The 17173-nt window shown below is 46.4% G+C and overlaps 1 protein-coding gene and 1 long non-coding RNA gene across 10 annotated transcripts in view; one reads left to right on the forward strand and one right to left on the reverse strand.

Annotated features, from left to right (window-relative positions):
- Nucleotides 1-477: 477 nt before the first annotated feature.
- Nucleotides 478-3996, reverse strand: LOC113576247 (uncharacterized). Its single transcript, XR_003410492.3, has 3 exons — nucleotides 3876-3996; nucleotides 2559-2688; nucleotides 478-612 (listed from the first exon to the last, which is right to left on the reverse strand). It is a non-coding gene; the product is annotated as an uncharacterized LOC113576247 (long non-coding RNA).
- Nucleotides 3739-17173, forward strand: part of sobpa (sine oculis binding protein homolog (Drosophila) a) — a 33699-nt gene continuing 20264 nt past the window's right edge. The window contains exons 1-4 of one of the 9 annotated variants that reach the window (XM_081725040.1): nucleotides 3739-4174; nucleotides 11861-11932; nucleotides 13182-13317; nucleotides 14960-15154. In XM_081725040.1, the coding sequence (XP_081581166.1) occupies nucleotides 4079-4174; nucleotides 11861-11932; nucleotides 13182-13317; nucleotides 14960-15154 (499 nt within the window). In that variant the 5' untranslated portion in view covers nucleotides 3739-4078. The remainder of the gene's footprint in view (nucleotides 4175-11860; nucleotides 11933-13181; nucleotides 13318-14959; nucleotides 15155-17173) is intronic. The other 8 variants (XM_081725041.1, XM_035531455.2, XM_035531459.2 and 5 more) reach the window with 8 other exon arrangements.

Raw genomic sequence — 17173 nt, forward strand, 5'->3', positions numbered from 1 at the left:
CTTCACATTAGACTCCTGGCCAGTCAAGTTAGTCCCAAAATAGCAGACGGGAAAACAGCCCAGTGTTAAGTGAAGATAGAGGGGATTTCACTAAACTGCAAGTTCCCACTTAATGCCAAAAAATAACTTTAAAAAGCACAGCTACACGTGTGTAGTCTCGCCACCATGACAGCATGGTTGTGGAAAGTAGGCTAGCTCAGCGGGGCCTTGTCGCTTATGCAGTTTCACACAGTGAAAACATGAACTCTGATCATCATTTTCAGGACTGTCGCAGTTGAACTGAAGTATGTGAATGTTTATTGATATCACAAGCCTTTAATTCATTGATCATATAGCCTGTAGCTTGTGATTTTTGTTAATTAAATAACTAATCTCTAAATAATGTCTTTGCACTATACAGAAAATTTCTAATAATGTGACTGTAATATGAAGGATTGTCAGTGTAGGAACATAGAAGGAGAAGCCTTTTTTTTTTCACAAAAATTGACAAAGCTTTTAATAATTCTGATGCTCAACAGATGTGCTTTCAGCTGTCCAGGCTTGACTGCAATGAGTGAATCTGATGCCCAGCTTGATTAAACCAAGTCAAGTCCATCAGAAATCTGCAAGCAGCTAAAAGAAGCAGGCATAGACGAAATAGATCAGGATATGGAAACCAAACAAATCATGGAGATTTATTCAGCAGCATGCTTGGCAGAAATCTCTCACACACACACACACACAAACAAAGTAGTGAGAGAGCAGCAACCATAATGGAAGACCCCACCCCTGGATCCCATTGAAATTCAGTAAAATTGACCTTTTCTTTCAGAATAGGGTTTCATTAGTGTAATTAAGTACACGTGGCACAGAAATGCCCTTTTCACCTCCTCCCAGCATTAACATAGAATTCTTTTTAATAGAGAGCCATATCTATATTATCCAATTACAATGACAGTAAGTATTCATCTTGTTCTAAATGACCGATTCCAGTGTGTCTTTGCCATGCTACAGCTGTGCTCCCTACCCATCATAGTTGCCCTGGAGATACCTGAATATCGCCATGTGCAGCTCATGTTCTACTTCCTCCTGTATAGGTCGAGGCTAGACAACGTGACGGACTGTTGAAAAACTGGCCAAATTCACTTTGCCCTCAACCCAATTTTAACACTATTACAAAGTAAAAGAAAGAGCTATTAGGTAAGGGAAAATGGCCCAATTGCACAAACGGTTCACTTGTGCAGAAAGCATTGCGTAGTTATCACCGGCACTCTACAATGCTCTGCATAGCATTTCTAAGTAATGCCTAATTTAAGTAAGTCTAATCATTAGAAATTGCTCATTAATTTCTTAATTGCTTATTGATTTATCATTGAAATTTATGAACCACTGTTCAGACAGCACTGTTGAGAGTCTCTGGAACCAGGAGCAGATAACACAGCTGGGATTGAATCACAGCAACACTTGTCTGAACTGTAACTGATTTGGAATAATGCAGATAAGGAACTTTAGTGCAATATGTGCAGTCTCTCTTTGCTCTGACCTGAATCTCAATTAATACTTACATTGCTACAAAATGACACAATGTTAAAGTAAAATTGCCAACGCAAACAGTGAGTCATACTGTCACATATTTGATATGGGAGTGTTTTATATTTTTTATGATGATAAAATTATTTTAAGTTCAAAAGAGCACTTTTGAAATGTAACAAATCAAAGTTGGTGGTTTCAACTAATTTATCATATAATCAAACATAATAATCAAACTGTTTTAAATCATTCCAACTTTAAGAGTAAACCAAATGTATTGTTAACTTGAATTAATATTACGTGCACAGCAATTTCTAAATTATAATTACAGTTTCTAAATTACAGTCTGATCTGTAGTGTGCTGTCCTAATTTAGTCAAATTTAGAAGGCCTTCAAGTGGTCCCAGTGATTATAAATGATTAGGTTTATTTTATGCATAGCCTGACCTAGGGCTCTTTTGAAAACTTCTGAAAGAATCTTGTCCATTTAACAAAGCTTAATTTGGCCCCATGATTGAAAAGTGAGCATTTATTTTTTGCTAATCTTCAGCAAAGGAGAGTAAAGGGAATGATCTCTACCCAGCTGTTTCACATCTACTTCTAATTCCCTTTGTTAGACTTCCGTCTCGTAGAAATCCCGTAAGTATCTTTTTGAAATAGAGACTCTTCGCTTTCTCTCTTTCTCTCTCTCTCTCTCTCTCTCTCACACACACACACACACACACACACACACACACACACAAACTAAGCAGAGATCGAAAAAGCTGCTTTGTTTCATAACCTTTTTTTTTGCCAGCAGACCTTGCCCCCCCAAGAGACACAAATTCCATCCTGTAATCTTATTTGTCACTGCATATTGGGGCCTTACTCATGTTTACAAACCATATTCCTTTGCACTTGATCCACATTGCTAAGAGCTGTGGAATCAAATAGGAGTGAAAGCCAATCCGAGCAGGAGAAAACACAGCTCGCCCTGTTATATACACGTCCAGGCACCTCCTCCCCTATCAAGTGGAGTAACAGTATCCCCGCTAGAATGTAACTGTTTACCATGGGATAATGTTCAGCTGGGCTGGCGGGGCGCTGTGCTGTTAAACAATGCACTCATTCAAGGCTCCGCGGCATCTGCTAGTGATCTGGGATGGAACAGCAAGATCTGCTCAAGGACAGGCAGCCTGCACTTGAAGACAGGGGAGAGAGAGAGAGAGAGAGAGAGAGAGAGAGGAGAAGAAGAGGGAGGGACCCGTGTCATCCTGTACCATCTCTGACTTCCAAGTGTGGGTCTCAGTTTTGTAGAACTGGTCTTGAGACTGAGCCTCTAAACTAAGGCTACAGTTAGATGGACATGTACACACACACACCTCGCCATGCACATGCACATCATTCTTAACTGAGGGAAAGAGGATTAAAAAGTCATCACATTCACTCATTCATACTCAATGTATGCATCCACACACCCACCCACACATGCACAAAATGACAGTCTGCTATGAGAGACTGTGGGCCTTGTTTGATGAAGCCCTGTACAGAGGTGCACAGATCCAGACACATGAGCTGCAGGTGGGGGAGGGGGGCATGTTTAAACAGCTGATCGATCGCTCCCCATTCACCCTATTGAACCTGTGACTCGGTTCACACCCAGTTTCTCAGCTACTGTAAGAACAAAATTCTGCTGCTGGAAATGGAATGAACAGAGACTCAGGTGTGCTGCATACATCACTTCTATCTTTGTAGAACCAAAATGTCCCCTGTTGAATTCACCCTGGCTTCCCATGAACTAAATATAGCCATGTCTATGTTTCTGTTTGTCTTATTGGTGATGCATCACTTCAAACTGCAACATTATAAGTGGTTGTGTGTGTGTGTGTGTGTGTGTGTGTGTGTGTGTGTGTGCGTGCGTGCTTGCATTTGTGCGATTCTGTGTGCAAACGTGTGTGCATGCGTGTGCTTTAGTGTGTTTAGAAGTGCAGGTTGCTCTATGAACAAGTGTTCTCTCTTACACACCCACTCACTCTCACTCACTCACTCTCTCCTACACATATTCATTCATTAACAAGTAATTATGATCCTTTGAGTGTTTGTATCTCATCATAACACTGTCAGCCAGACCCCGCCGGATGGAAATACTGTGCGTGATAAAAGCAACACATCAAACAACAGCGCCTATTCACTCCTGCTGTACGGTAACTGCCGCCACGCGTGGAGTCCGGCGTGTAAACTGATCTGTGGAAAATTGGGAGGAAATAGCCTTCCCGGGATCAGCGTGCCGTATAGAGTTACCGAACAGGCCCCTCCCCCTGTCTGGCTTGCTCTTTTTTTTTTTTCAACCTCGCGTTTGGCTCGCAGAGCAGGCTCGGTTCAACTCACACTCAGACCGCGGAGAAATAGCAGGCAGAAGATGGCTGACTCTACCGGGCATCGGGTGCCCGCAGCAGCAGCAGCACCAGCATCAACTTCACCGGGGCTCTCCGCACGCCTGCCGTTCGCCGTTCCGCAACTCTGAAACGGCCCCGCGTCGCGCCACGGGTTTTCCCCTTCACCGCGAACATTGACAGAGGGTTTGAGAAAACATGGCTGAAATGGAGAAAGAAGGAAGACCCCCAGAAATCAAGCGGAGCAGAAAGCCGGCTCACCCCGTGAAACGGGAGATTAACGCGGACATGAAGGTAGGTTGTGCCCGCTCTTCGCGCTGGCGAGGAGCTGGAGCGCCCGTGAACGCTTGTCATTTTTTTGGATGCGTTGAGCAGAGCGCACCGCTCCGCCTTCAAAGTGCTATAGAGAGGCGATTCATTGACGCGGTGCGTTTCAGGCATAATTGGCTAACTTTGATTAAATTTTTTTTGGGGGGGTGGGGGGTGTTGTAGGGCAGGTCAGCATTGTTCCACTCGTTCTCCGCTCCTTTTTTTCCTCGCAGAGGAAAATTCACACATCACCCCCGAGCGCACACCCACTATTCGTTTGCACGAGGTTCTGTGGCTGGTTGACATTGTAACAACTGGTTGAATCGGAATGTTTTGAATGATTCTTGGTGTGTGTGTGTGAGAAAAACGTGGAGTTCCTCCAGCCGATTTCACAGTTTTACGGGCGTGAGTTGTGTAATAACTTATTAAAACGAAGAATTTAACTCTAAAACCCACCCCTCACATGGCTCACTGGTTGTAAATGGAAAATCCAGTGCGTCAGTCTCCGCGTCAAACTGCGCTGTCGTTACTACTACTACTAGCAGTGCCGTCTGCTCAAAACATTTCCACTTAGGGGGCAAAATCATAGCAAATGTGCAAACAGACGCGTACGTTTAAATTGTAAATCACGTTTTGTTTTGTTTTTTTTAAGTGGTCTGCATTTCTTAAAGACTGCTTTTGAGTGCGCTGAGCATTCCGACCAGCTGTTATGAAGACGTAGCGCTGGTCGCGCTCCAGATGTGCGTCGGTGCACTGGGGCTCCGGACACAGCACAGATTTGGTTCTCTCAAATGTGAAAATAATTATCGACAGTGCTTGTCGGATATGCCCGCTTTGCGTCCCCGCTAGATTCATCTCCGTATATACTGCGACTGTAAGCAGCAATCCGCGATAAACGACGTAGGTTTGCGGGGCGAACGGGGCTGCTTTGTCTTTCCCGTGCTCATTGTTTGGGGCTTTTACATCAGCTACCGAGCAGGTCACGATTAACGCGCGCAAGAGCGCCTCTAAGCACCTCAGCCGAACGCCTTTTATTTTAGGATTTTCTCCGAAACGTCTTTCGCGTTTTCTTTTGCACCATGCGCCACCGATTCGGCTATTTATGTTATTCCTAAAACGATAATGTCTCCGCGTTTTGTGTTTTGGGGGACCACATATATCCGGCACTCCTGCAGACTCGTTCGAGGCTTGTCCCTTTGCTCTTCTCAGCAGTGTGTGCAGACTCATCTGCATACTGCAGGAGGCCGCGGGGAGCCCGGACTTTGACAGCTATTGATTGACCTGAGAGCTCGAGCTCCGCGCGTCTCTGTGGTCTTGCACGGTACCGCGGATCATTCTGTTTGACGTTAATAAGCCGCACATGATAGGACGGAGCTGCTCCGCTGAAAACAAATATATATAGACACCCCCCCCCCCCCAGTGCATCACTATTTCTGTTCATTATCGAATTATCTGTAAATTCGAGAGATAATTGTTTTTGTGGTAGGCCTGTGTATTGCTTTGTTTGGTCTGCAGGATGCCAGGCTGATGCGAGTCTCCCGGTCTTACACCAGGTTACCCCTCACAGTGAAGGCTGTGGACTCTCTTTATCCTTAATCCCTCAGGTTTTCACATCGCTGTGGCCGCGTGATCCCACTGCCTAAACCGACTTGGAGTTCTTGGAGCTAACGTGACCTTTAATGGGAAGGGAGTTTTTCTCATTCAAACCATTTGTGTGTGTGTGTGTGTGTGTGTGTGTGTGTGTGTGTGTGTGTGTGTGTGCTCGCGTCTGTGTGACAGAGAGAGACATGAATTCTGCCTGTTGGAGTCAGAGCTGATAAGAATTTACTCTTCACCTGTGGGGAAGCTGCTGGGTTTTTTTTGTTGTTGTTTTTATTTGATTTATTTTTTGCTTGTTGGAAACGTGTACTCTGATTAAGCAGTGTGAGGGTGTTGTTCCAGATAACGAGCCAGCACGACAGGACAGAAAACCTCTGACCTTAGACACAAGTTACAAATAAGGTGAAAACATTTTGCTTCAGAGGTATAACACGCTATGACAATATTCTGCTTCTCGGCATAGGTTGCTCTATGAATGAGCAGCGTTTCACTGTGAAATAGACATTTTAGGACACAGTACCTCAGACGGTTGTTATTTCTGTTTTGAGTAATTCATCATTTCTGTAATAAGCAAAGCTCGATGTTTTGTTTTGGGGAAATGGCACTTGCCGGTCTGGGTTTTCTTATCTCACAAGTTGCCTTTCCAAGAAGACCTGTCTGATCTCACCAAGCTGGATGTAGGAAAAAAAACACATCCAAGCCCAGACCACCACTGCTAAGGCTTTCCTATGCTGGTTTACTAACACATGTCCGTCATAGTCTGACTCCCGGGATAAACTCCACTAAAGCACCTATCAGTGTCTGCTGGTGTGACCAGGTGTCACTGGGTGATCAAGGCATGAGACTTGATAAGGGCTATTGACACACTACAGGTGTTAAGCCATCAGAAAATATCAACTGCATATGTTTTACATTTGCCTATAACATACCAGAACATATGTTTCTAGAACAGTAGATTTGCACATGTGTAGTTGGTCAGAGATGGCCCAGACATTGTCTACACGAATGTTTATACTGTGTGCCTGTGTGTGTGTGTGTGTGTGTGTGTGAAAGAAAAAATTGATCCAATTGTAGGAAAACCAGAATAAAACAGGGGAAGCAAAATGGTCTGCCATTTTTAATTGAAATAGTCAAATCATTTCTTTTTGGATTTTAAGGTTGAGGTTATGGTTTTGTGTTAAGTTTAGAAAATTCTAATTTTGTATATGTATACATGACCACATGTCTGGACAAGATATATATTAGAGTCAGTGTCTCAACTGTAAGGCAAAGAGTTGTATTCAAAATAAGTGTGTGTGTGTGTGTGTGTGTTTTTGAGTTTTTTAAGAAAGATCAGATTCTACTTAGGTTCAAATACCAACATAAGCAAATTAGCTCTGAAGCTCAGATAACCATTCAAGAATATCTAAGCCTATATTGTATGGCTTATGAGTGAGTTATAAATGTGTTATAAATGTTTTATGAGTGCCTTAAGTAGAGCCCTTAAACTGCAGTGCAACAGAGAAGGCTGACAGGAGGTTAGGGCATCAGAAATACTGATGAAGATGAAGGTGAACAACCATGACACCTGCATGTTGGTCCCTGCTGGTGTGTGCCATATTGTTAGGTGTGTCCCTTTGTCATTTATCCAATACCTGATTGGCTCCCTCCACGCGGCTAAACGCTCAAGAATGGGTGGAGTTGGGTGTCAGGGGCGTTGTAAGCCTTTCACTGACCCGCTGGAACTCCGGGTCCTTGACGGGGTCGGACGGAAGTTGTGCCACTCGGAGGCTTCCTGTATTGCCCCTAAAATCTTCCCTGGAAAAGCACAAAGGCCAGAACTCCACTTTGATGTTTTTTGTTTTTTTTTGCAAAAGATGTGATTGTGGGTCATTAAGAATGATATGAAGCATTTTTGCAAAAATGCTTCTGCTTTCTGTCTGTGGTTTGTAATGACATCCACCCCCCACCCCCCACCCATTTCGCTTGCACGCCTGCAGTCACTGTGGAAATGTTGTTTGGCCTCTGACATCATCGTCCGGGGCTTTAGGAAAGTCTAGACTGCTAAGATTTCACAGTGCCGTGCTGTATCAACCACACCTCCAGACGCGGTGGCCGCAGATGGGAGAACTTTCAAAAGGCGCCTGTGTTTTTATTCGCCAATAAATGGTTCTAGAAGATTCTAGCAGTGCTGCTTTCTGAGTGTACTTCTGGCTGCTCAATAGTATTCATTCATGCGATCATTTGCAGCAGTGAATGGAGTCTGTACTGTAACTTCCAGGCCGGAGTCATTTTGTCCTCTCAGGTCATGTGGATCTTTGGGACACACTGCCAGTGGAGATCTGCAGATTAGCCTGCATTAAGAAAAGAGTCTATCAGAATCAGAAATGAGTCTGTCAGAGCCAGAAATGAGTCTGTCAGAGCCAGAAATGAGTCTATCACAGCCAGAAAGGAGACTAACAGACAACAGAGGTTCTCAATAGAGAGATTAACTTTATGAATGGTTACAAGTGCAGAACTGCGTTTGAACAGAAGGAGTGCGAGGGTGGCCAGCCGACCGTAAAACCCGACGCATCTCTGACCGGGGCTGCGCTTGTATTTCCTTCCACTGTTCTGCGCCTGTCTGCGCTTCGAGGGTCCGGCCGGCGAGCGAGCGAAGGTTCACCCATACGGGTCGAATTACCAACCACACATTTATTATTCCATGACTGCATGGGAATCAGGAAAACAGGAAAAAGCAAAGCTATGGCAACAAAACAGAACTTTTATCCCCCCAGCCTACCCCCATTGCACCCACCCCCGCCCCCTCAAATATTCACATCGCCGCGCGAGCGAGATCGAATTCGGATGGACTACAGCTGAATTAGAGCCTTGGTATTCAGTTACGGGAGGAGAGTTTAATGTGGCTCGTTTTCAGACCTAGAGAGGACCATGGAGGGGCAGGTGTCAGTGTGGAAGCGCTCGAGGTTTAAGAGCTGTAGCCACATTTATTGTATGTATTATCAGACTCTTTCTGTCTCTCCCTCCCTCTCTATCTCTTTCTCTTCCTCCCTGTCTGCCTGTCTTTTCTATGTCTTTTTTTTCCCTCTGCATCTCTCTCTCTCTCTCTCTCTCTCTTTCTCGCCCCGCTTTGCCGCCCTTCTTCATGAAAGCTCATTTCCACCATTGGCTGTGACATCAGCCAGGCAGCGCTGTGCAAGGATCCCGAGCGTTTTCAGGCACCTTCCCTCTGTGACTCCCGCTACTTAGTTTAACCTTCGACACCGAACACACAGGCCTCGCGGCGCCGCGTTACTCGCTGGGAGTGTGTTCGACGCACAAGCGGCGCGACCCACACATGGAGAGAGAGAGCGTGAGCCTGAGCAATCAGTGCTGTGGTTTCCTCTGCTCTCGTCCTTTCTTAGCCTCAGAGCGAACATGAGACCCAAGCATTATGACTTTCTCCCTTTCATGTATCAGATTTCCAGTCTCTCACACGCGCGCGCACACACACAGAGGCCAGTGAAGGCACACACACGCACACACACAGACCTGCGCTCATACACACACACACACACACACACACAGACCGGCACTCATATACATGCACACACACATACACACACACACAGACATACACACAGACCAGCGCTCATACACACACACACACACACACACACACACAGACCAGCGCTCATACACACACACACACACATACACACGCTCATACACACACACATGCACACACACACGCACACACACGCGCACACACACACACACACAGACCAGCGCTCATACACTCACACACATACACACGCTCATACACACGCACGCACGCACACACACACGCACACACACAGACCAGCGCTCATACACACACACACACACACTCATACACACACACACACACACACACAGCCAGCAACTTTGCTAATATATTTCTTTTATTTCTTCTTTTGCTTGCCGAACGCCCAACGCAATGAGGGAGAAGTGTGTCAGAGTGAGGTAAAAAGAGAGTGAGAGAGAGACTACTCACAATGTGGCCTTGTGAAAGATCATGCCTAACACAGTGAAAGAGAGAGAGAGGAAGCAGGAGGGAGGGAGAGAGAGAGGAAAAAGAGAGAGAGAGAGAGAGAGGGCAGTTTAACAGTGTTGCCTTCATCTGTGTCTGCTTTCATGTGCAGCATGGTAAAATAAGCGTAGGTTAGGAGCAAGGGAGAGAGGAATGTATACAGCGAAAGGCTGCCTAAGCTGTAAAAACTGAAACCTGAGCTTGCAGGAGGGATCGGATATCAAGGAAGGTATTGGGAAATGAAAGCAGAGTGTACTGTGGGGAAAGAGAGGGGGGAGGGGGGGTATATTAGAGAAAGGGGGAAGACAGAAGTTAAGATTATAAAGAAGAGAACTATAGAAAAAAAGTGCACATGTGAGAGAGAGGGCGAGAGAGGGGGAGCGAGAGAGGGGCGTGGGTCAGAAGGGAAACTTCGCAGGGTGGGTTGGGAATTTTATCATGGTGTACAGTGACCTACTCCGGTTTCTGCTCACATGGTGTCCTTTTCCTTGTCCCAATACAACCAGTGCACTCAGGGATCAGAGAAAGAGTGAGAGAGTAGGTGAGGGAAAGAGATTTGTGGCTCCTCAAAGTGGGTGATCCTGACTTGTTTTCTAGCTTAAAAAAGGCTTTCTTTACCAAGATTGGGCGTCTCAGCAGGAGCAACTCCAAACACATTTCTCTCGCTCCTGTCCCCCGTCTCTAGCAGGTAGGAGCGACAGTCCTATGGGTGGAGGGGGGGGGGGGGTGTACTGTGACAGCACCAGAGAGGGAGCACTGGCACTCCATGGCTGATGTTCCGGCACTATCCTATTCTGAATCGGAGACACGAGAGACCCGCTGTGACGGTTGCAAAAGTCGCTCACACACTCCACCGTGTCACAGGAGGCATGGCTAAGTGAAGATTGGAGGCAGGGCAATGGTCATGTCAGTAGTGTAGGCTTAGCACAGCAATTTCCAACTGCTTCTGGCGTGGTATGAGCTCAGATATGTTGTATTCCCAAAGTGCCTTATAGTGAAAGTATCCCCCTTCTCTCTCTCTCTGTCTCTCGCTTGCTCATTCCCTCCCATTCCAGCTCTCCCCTTTCATGAGCTGCCATCAAGAGTATCACTTACTATCTCTGTACCACTCTGGAAGTGGCAGGTTTTCAGATGGGCCATCAGCATAGAAGGAGAGAGCGAGCGATAGAGAAAGAGATCGAGAGAAACCTGGAGAATGTATTATTCTGATTATTACAGTCATATTAGACCTACTTGGAGCTGGAGCTGGAGTTTGATTTATCAGTATGTAATTTAGGGCTAAACACTGAGCTCTAATTGGGTGATGAAATCCTCTGTAAAGTCCCGCTGAATCGCAGAGACAGTGTAATGCCCATAGACGGAAAACCTGTGTTACATGCATCCAGCTTCCCAGTAACCATGACCTGACTTTACCTTTAACCCCCTCGGGAATGACGTGACCCCACATGATCACCGTAGGCTTAGCTTGGTATTTTTCAATACTACCGCCACTGCTAAACAACTGATTGGATATTCTACAATTAGTGGGCATTTCTTTATTTTTGAGGTTTTCTTTAGCGAAATAAGCTACATAAAGGCACAGTATTGACGTAGACCAAGTGGCTTGCCTGTCAGCACATGGCCTGGTGTGGACAGAGTGAGAACTGCTGTAAGTGACCTTTTGAACTTGGTCCCCAAACGCACTGTCCCGTCACTAGATCACCAGCATTAGAGACACCTAGTGGTGGATGAGGGGCAGTGCAAGGGAAGGGGCGTGCCGTCACTTATCACAGAAAAGAAAAGCTGACAGGCTTAAGGATGACGGAGGATGCGGAAAAGATTTGCTTTGTACGTTTAGTGCCCCAGCCTGCTCTGGAGGCAAACCGACTTTACTCTGAAGCTATTTACTGCCGTGAAATGTTACGGGCGTCAGCGTGGTTTAAGATAGCAAACCGAACTTGCTTTTTGTCCACCATGATGGTGTGAAACACCTTTGTTTGAAGCAGTGATTGATTGACACCTTTGTACATTTGACTGACAGCTGTTGACTCGTGTCTCATCAGGTCCGGGCCGAGAGGCCCCTCCCAGGGGCGGGGCAGGCAGGCGATCTCCATGGCAACTTGCCCTACGTGATGGTGAGAGCCTCCTTAGTTTGGTCGAGTGAATAAACTGAGTGACACTGTCTGCAATAAATAACAACAAAAAAAATTGACACAAAAGAGAGGAAGAATGCACGTCTTCCCCATCTATGGATCTATAGATGTTTCTGTTACATATAAAACAGTGTGTTTCACGAAGCACCCAGTACAAGAAAACTGATGGGCTTGCATGAAAGAAAAATAATGCAAGGCTTGTTAGGTGGGTTTCTAAGGGAACTAAAATGTATGATAAATATATGCTATGCTAAGGTTCTTATTTAAGGGCACTGCGTTGCCTCACTGTACGTCAGGCCTGTGATCTGCGCCCCGCATGACGCCGTGCTTGGTCACGCTGTTGGACCAGTGAGATGGGGGTCTGCACAAGGATCTTGTGCATTTGGGGGTCCCAGCCGCAGGGCGGACGAGGCTGTGTTTAGCTGCGGACTCCACCCGGTCATCTCGATTACCTCACACAGATCTATATACAGCCTAAATGTGTTCCGCTTCATAAACTACTGCTACATTTTTTTGACGTTAGTCTCTTCAGCCTCTTATTTATCCTAAGGGACTTTATTCAGCAAATGGCTGCAGATTAGTCATTAACTACACTGAAACTGATCCGGGTTATAAGGGGTTAAAAGAGTGAGAAATAAGAGTGGACCCAACTTTGTGTTCTTGGTGTGTAAGGGGTTAACGTCTGAATTAAATATGAATATATATAGACCCTTTCGTTTTAATTGCTGTGTTTCAGTGCTCCGGTTTGTGCATCATGTAGTTGTGCTTGACTTAATATTGAACCCCGACCCCATAAGATCCTGAAAAAGTAAACAAAAGAAATAATGTGGTGGACTTGATTGAGAGCTTTGTGCTAATGGGTTCCATTGGTGAAAAGTTCATGAACACAAGGCTTTTGTAACAACAGATTAATTACACAGATATAACGCACAGCTGTTAGGAAGCGCTGTGCCGTTGGTGGTGATTGAGATTTATAAAATTAGACAGAAAACACATTTCTTTCCAGCGGGGATTTGTGAACACGTAAAAGAACAGATCTGTGTGTATCTGCACGTAAGCCAGCATGCCTGGCTGCCGGTGTTTTTGTGTGTTATTTATCATTCCAAAGCATCTTACTGCGGGATCACATCCGACGGGAACGGGCTATTACCACGGCACACCAGACATAATGGGTAGAGGTGTTTGGTGCGCTCGTCAGAAGGTCCTGCTAGTGTTCGTTCCTGTCCCGCAGAGCTTCGCGGAGACCACGATGAACGAGTTGCTCGGCTGGTACGGATACGACAAGGTGGAGCTGCGCGACTCGGACGACATCGAGATACGCAACTATCCCGACGCGGAGGTCCGCCAGCACATTTCCGTTCTCAAAGGTGGGTCGTCGCCTAAGTATGGCAGCACACAAAATCGCCCTGACACAGACTAAACACGTACTGAAATAAAACTTGACCAGTTAGGCATAACTGTGGAGTGGGATTTAAAAAAACCCAACTCATTAACGCAGTACTTGGACAGCTGCTTTTAAAGCGTCTCTATTTGTGGATGAGGTTTCCACACATAAGTACGTTGTTTGAGGATTCAATTTTAAACCTGCGCCGCATTAAAGAAAAGCTTCTACCCAGTTCTGCCGCATGAGTCGAAATATGCTAGAACTTCATATTAAGACCAGAGACGCCTGTGACGGGAAACCACAGCTGGCCGAACGTCTATAACGCGGGCAGGATGCGACCGATTACTGCGTTCAGTTCCAGAGCTGCCCGCATTGTCCTGCCGTGAGAGCCTTCGGCGCTTATCCCCGGTCTTAAGCCACCGTTTTGCGAGATGCCCCCATTTAGCGCATTAGCGACTTAAGTTGTCAGCCATCTACAGCATCCCGTAGAGGTCGGGCACAATGAGGAAGATAATCCGCCCCCAAACGCCAGCACGCCGGAGCCCCCCTATCCGCCGCTCCCACAGAAAGAGGAGTTGTTTTGCATTTAAAGAGTGCCACTCCACGACGTCCCGCTAACGCGTCGGGCTCCTGCCCGGAGAGTGGCCTCGTAATTACGTTCCACCGTTGCACAAATCCGCGACTCCAGATTACGATATTCCGTTATTGTTGTCTGACGAGGCTGGAAGTGGGGAGATTAGGGGCGAGACAATCAAAGTTAATTAACTCATTTAGAATTAATCCCTGTTCGTTCTTATGCACAGTTTGAATGATAAATGAGTTTTGGGGAATCTGCCCATATCGTGTTGGGATGTTTCCGCTGATGTCGTCTCACGGGCTGCAGGTGTTGAATGTGTGTGTGTGTGTGTGTGTGTGTGTGTGTGTGTGTGTGTGTGTACGCGCGCGCACCGGCGGCTTTTGGGGCGTATATGCATATGTAGTGTACTGTAGCTAATGGTGAGTTACAATAATGTTTGTTTCACCACTGGATTTGGTGGTGTGTGTTTTGGACTCCAAAAAGTAAGCTATACATAGACCACAGCTGTGTACAGTAGAATTAGCAGGTTGAATTGAAGCAGATTCAGTTTCCTGTATATGATGCATTGTTCAATATAGAGGGGGAAAAAAACCTAAAAACCACAGTAATCAATTAATAGTGTTTCCAGCTGGACACAACACTGTATTTAATTCAACACTGCATTTGTTAATTCAGAAATTATTCCATTTTAACCACAAGGATTTTTTTGTGACTGTTAAAAATGTGCTGAATAACCCATGAAAGATGATATCCCATTGTGTCACATTTGTGTGGTGAGCTGTTGCATGGTATGAGCTGTTGCATGGTAAAGCTCCGTGCCAGTATTGACGTAACATTTTGGAGGTTAATATTTGACCCCAGCAAATAGAAATGAGGGGCCCCCAGGCTCTAATGAGGGACCCCCGGCTATAATGAGGGGCCTCAGGCTGTAACGGAAGGCCCAGTAATGGAAAGCCTGGGAATCATAGCACGGAACATGGTGAGCTTCAGCCGCGCAGCTCTGGACCCCGCCGAGTAATCGGCATTCCCATTCTCTCCTTCCTTCCAGAAAACTCCTTACCGAAAGCCTCCACAGCCGAGAACAGCCGATCCCCGCCGCACGCCATCCCCTTGGCGCGGAACGGTCTGGCCACGGATCAAGCCGGCAACCCTTCCTCCTCCTCAACGACAGTCGCCAAGGAGCACGGGGGCCTGCCAATCATAGTACCCCTGATCCCACCCCCACTCATCAAGCCACCAGCAGGTAAGAGCTTAACGGAGTCACACCCATCTTTCATGAGCAACAGGCCACAAAACTTCCAACCACTAATGATTGAATCATAGGTTAGCAGCTGTAGAATAGCTGTTTATTGAATTAAAATGCAGGCAATTACACACAGAAGCAAACAGCCAAAAATGTAATCATTGGTTCCTCTTGGCATTACTACATGATCATTTAACTAATATCCTTATTAACATTTTTGTATGCATGGATGAGTTAGTTTTATTTGTGCATAGAAGCTTCTCTTTAATAATCTTCTTAAAATTTATGTCAAGACTCGAATTATTTCTCCTTCTGGCTAATTTATCCAGTACACATCACGGTGCACATGCACACTCAGTAAGAGACACTGGTTGAGTGCCACTTTGGCATGCCTGCCACTCAGGTGTGAGACACAGGTGAGACACAGGTGTGAGGCCTGGAGTGAGAGCCTAATGTGAGACTCAAGAGTGAGATGCAGGTGTGAGACGTCGATGTGAGACACAGATGTGAGACTCAGGTGTGTCACAAGTGAGAGATGTAGACGTGAGATGCAGCTGTGAGACTAAGGAAGGCCCATGTGTGGGAGCTACATGGGAAAGTTGCGCTGTACGGAGTCTGGGACACAGGCCCCTCCCTCTTCTGTTTTGTCAGGAGTCATGAAGCTCCGCCCTCTCTGTCAGCCACTCGTCAATGGCTATTTAGCCAGAGTGAGACCCCGTCACCAGTCACTTGCATATGCATTAACCAAAAGTGATGATGCTTTATATCTGATGCGTGTGTGTGTGTGTGTGTGTGTGTATATGTGTGTGTGTCAGTGTGTGTGTGTGTGTGTCTGTGTGTGTGTATTTTTGTGTGTGTGTCGCTCAAGTGATAGCCTGTTTTTGCACCTATATAGTTGTTTCTGTGTCATGTGTGCCCATTTGAGCAGATGTGTGTGTGTGTGTGTGCTTTGTGTGTCCGTATGCATGTTTGTGCGAGGATGCACTCAGAGTAAGAAACAGATGGTGCAGACTTGCTAACTACCATGGCAACATTGGCCAGTGCCCCCCCTCCTTCCCTGCCCCCAAACTCCGCCCCCGTGGTGCTCTGGCCCTCATGAATAATGCATGACCTGCTGCAGCCTCTCACAGCAACCCATTTGAAGTGCAGGTATGTGCGCCATCGCCTGCCGCCACCTGAGATGCTACACGCGGCATAATTACTGGAAGCCCCGCCCTTGCACCGCTGCTGCGGCTGCACTCCCCCCTCGGCCGAGGAAGGCGAACACAACTACTGCAGTCACAACTGAGCTTAATAAATACTCCCTCAGAAAGTGCCGAGCCACTCCGCTCCGCTCCTCCACTTTCGCTCGGCCTTTCGAGTCGCTACTTAACCCCTCGCGTGCACGCAGGGGTCCGGCCCTGAGAGACGGCTTGCCTGGGCCGCTGTAACTCCACCGAAGGAGCAAAGCGCCAAAAGAACACCCAGGATACGTGTTGTTGGCTGGAGCTTAGACAGCTAACCCGAGACTGGTCCAACAGTTGTGTGAATGAAGAACAGCAGCTTTAGGATTACATAAGTGTTGAGATTATATTCTGTAGAGTGTCAGGCACAAGAGGAGTTTTTGTGCACCTTTGCCCAGTTGATCGTAATTCAAACACGGAGCTATCAGAATGTGCACACTACCCAATCGCTTTGCCTGTGAGGTCTCCAAGATGCATGCTGGGAGCTCAAGAGTTATGGCTTCGCTTGTGGGGAGAGATTTAACATAATTATGAATTAGTCCCCTGTCCAAAACCACACTCACTCTGGATCGTTTAAATGAGAGAGGGAGTGAGAGAGAGAGAGAAATGGAAGAAAGTAGAGCGGTAGGGAGAGAGAGAAGAAGCAAGAGAGTAAGAGTGGGGGTTAGAGGGAAAGAGTGAAAGAGAGAGGAAGAGAGAAAGAGAAATAGGAAGAGAAGAAGAAAGCAGTCAACAAACTGATCAAAAGGTGTAAGGAGAGGTGGCCTAATGGGATCCCACACATGCACACACACAC

The sequence above is a fragment of the Electrophorus electricus genome, chromosome 12 (genome assembly GCF_041902795.1).
Source record: "Electrophorus electricus isolate QZ-2024a chromosome 12, ASM4190279v1, whole genome shotgun sequence".
Classification (NCBI taxonomy): Eukaryota; Metazoa; Chordata; class Actinopteri; order Gymnotiformes; family Gymnotidae; genus Electrophorus; species Electrophorus electricus.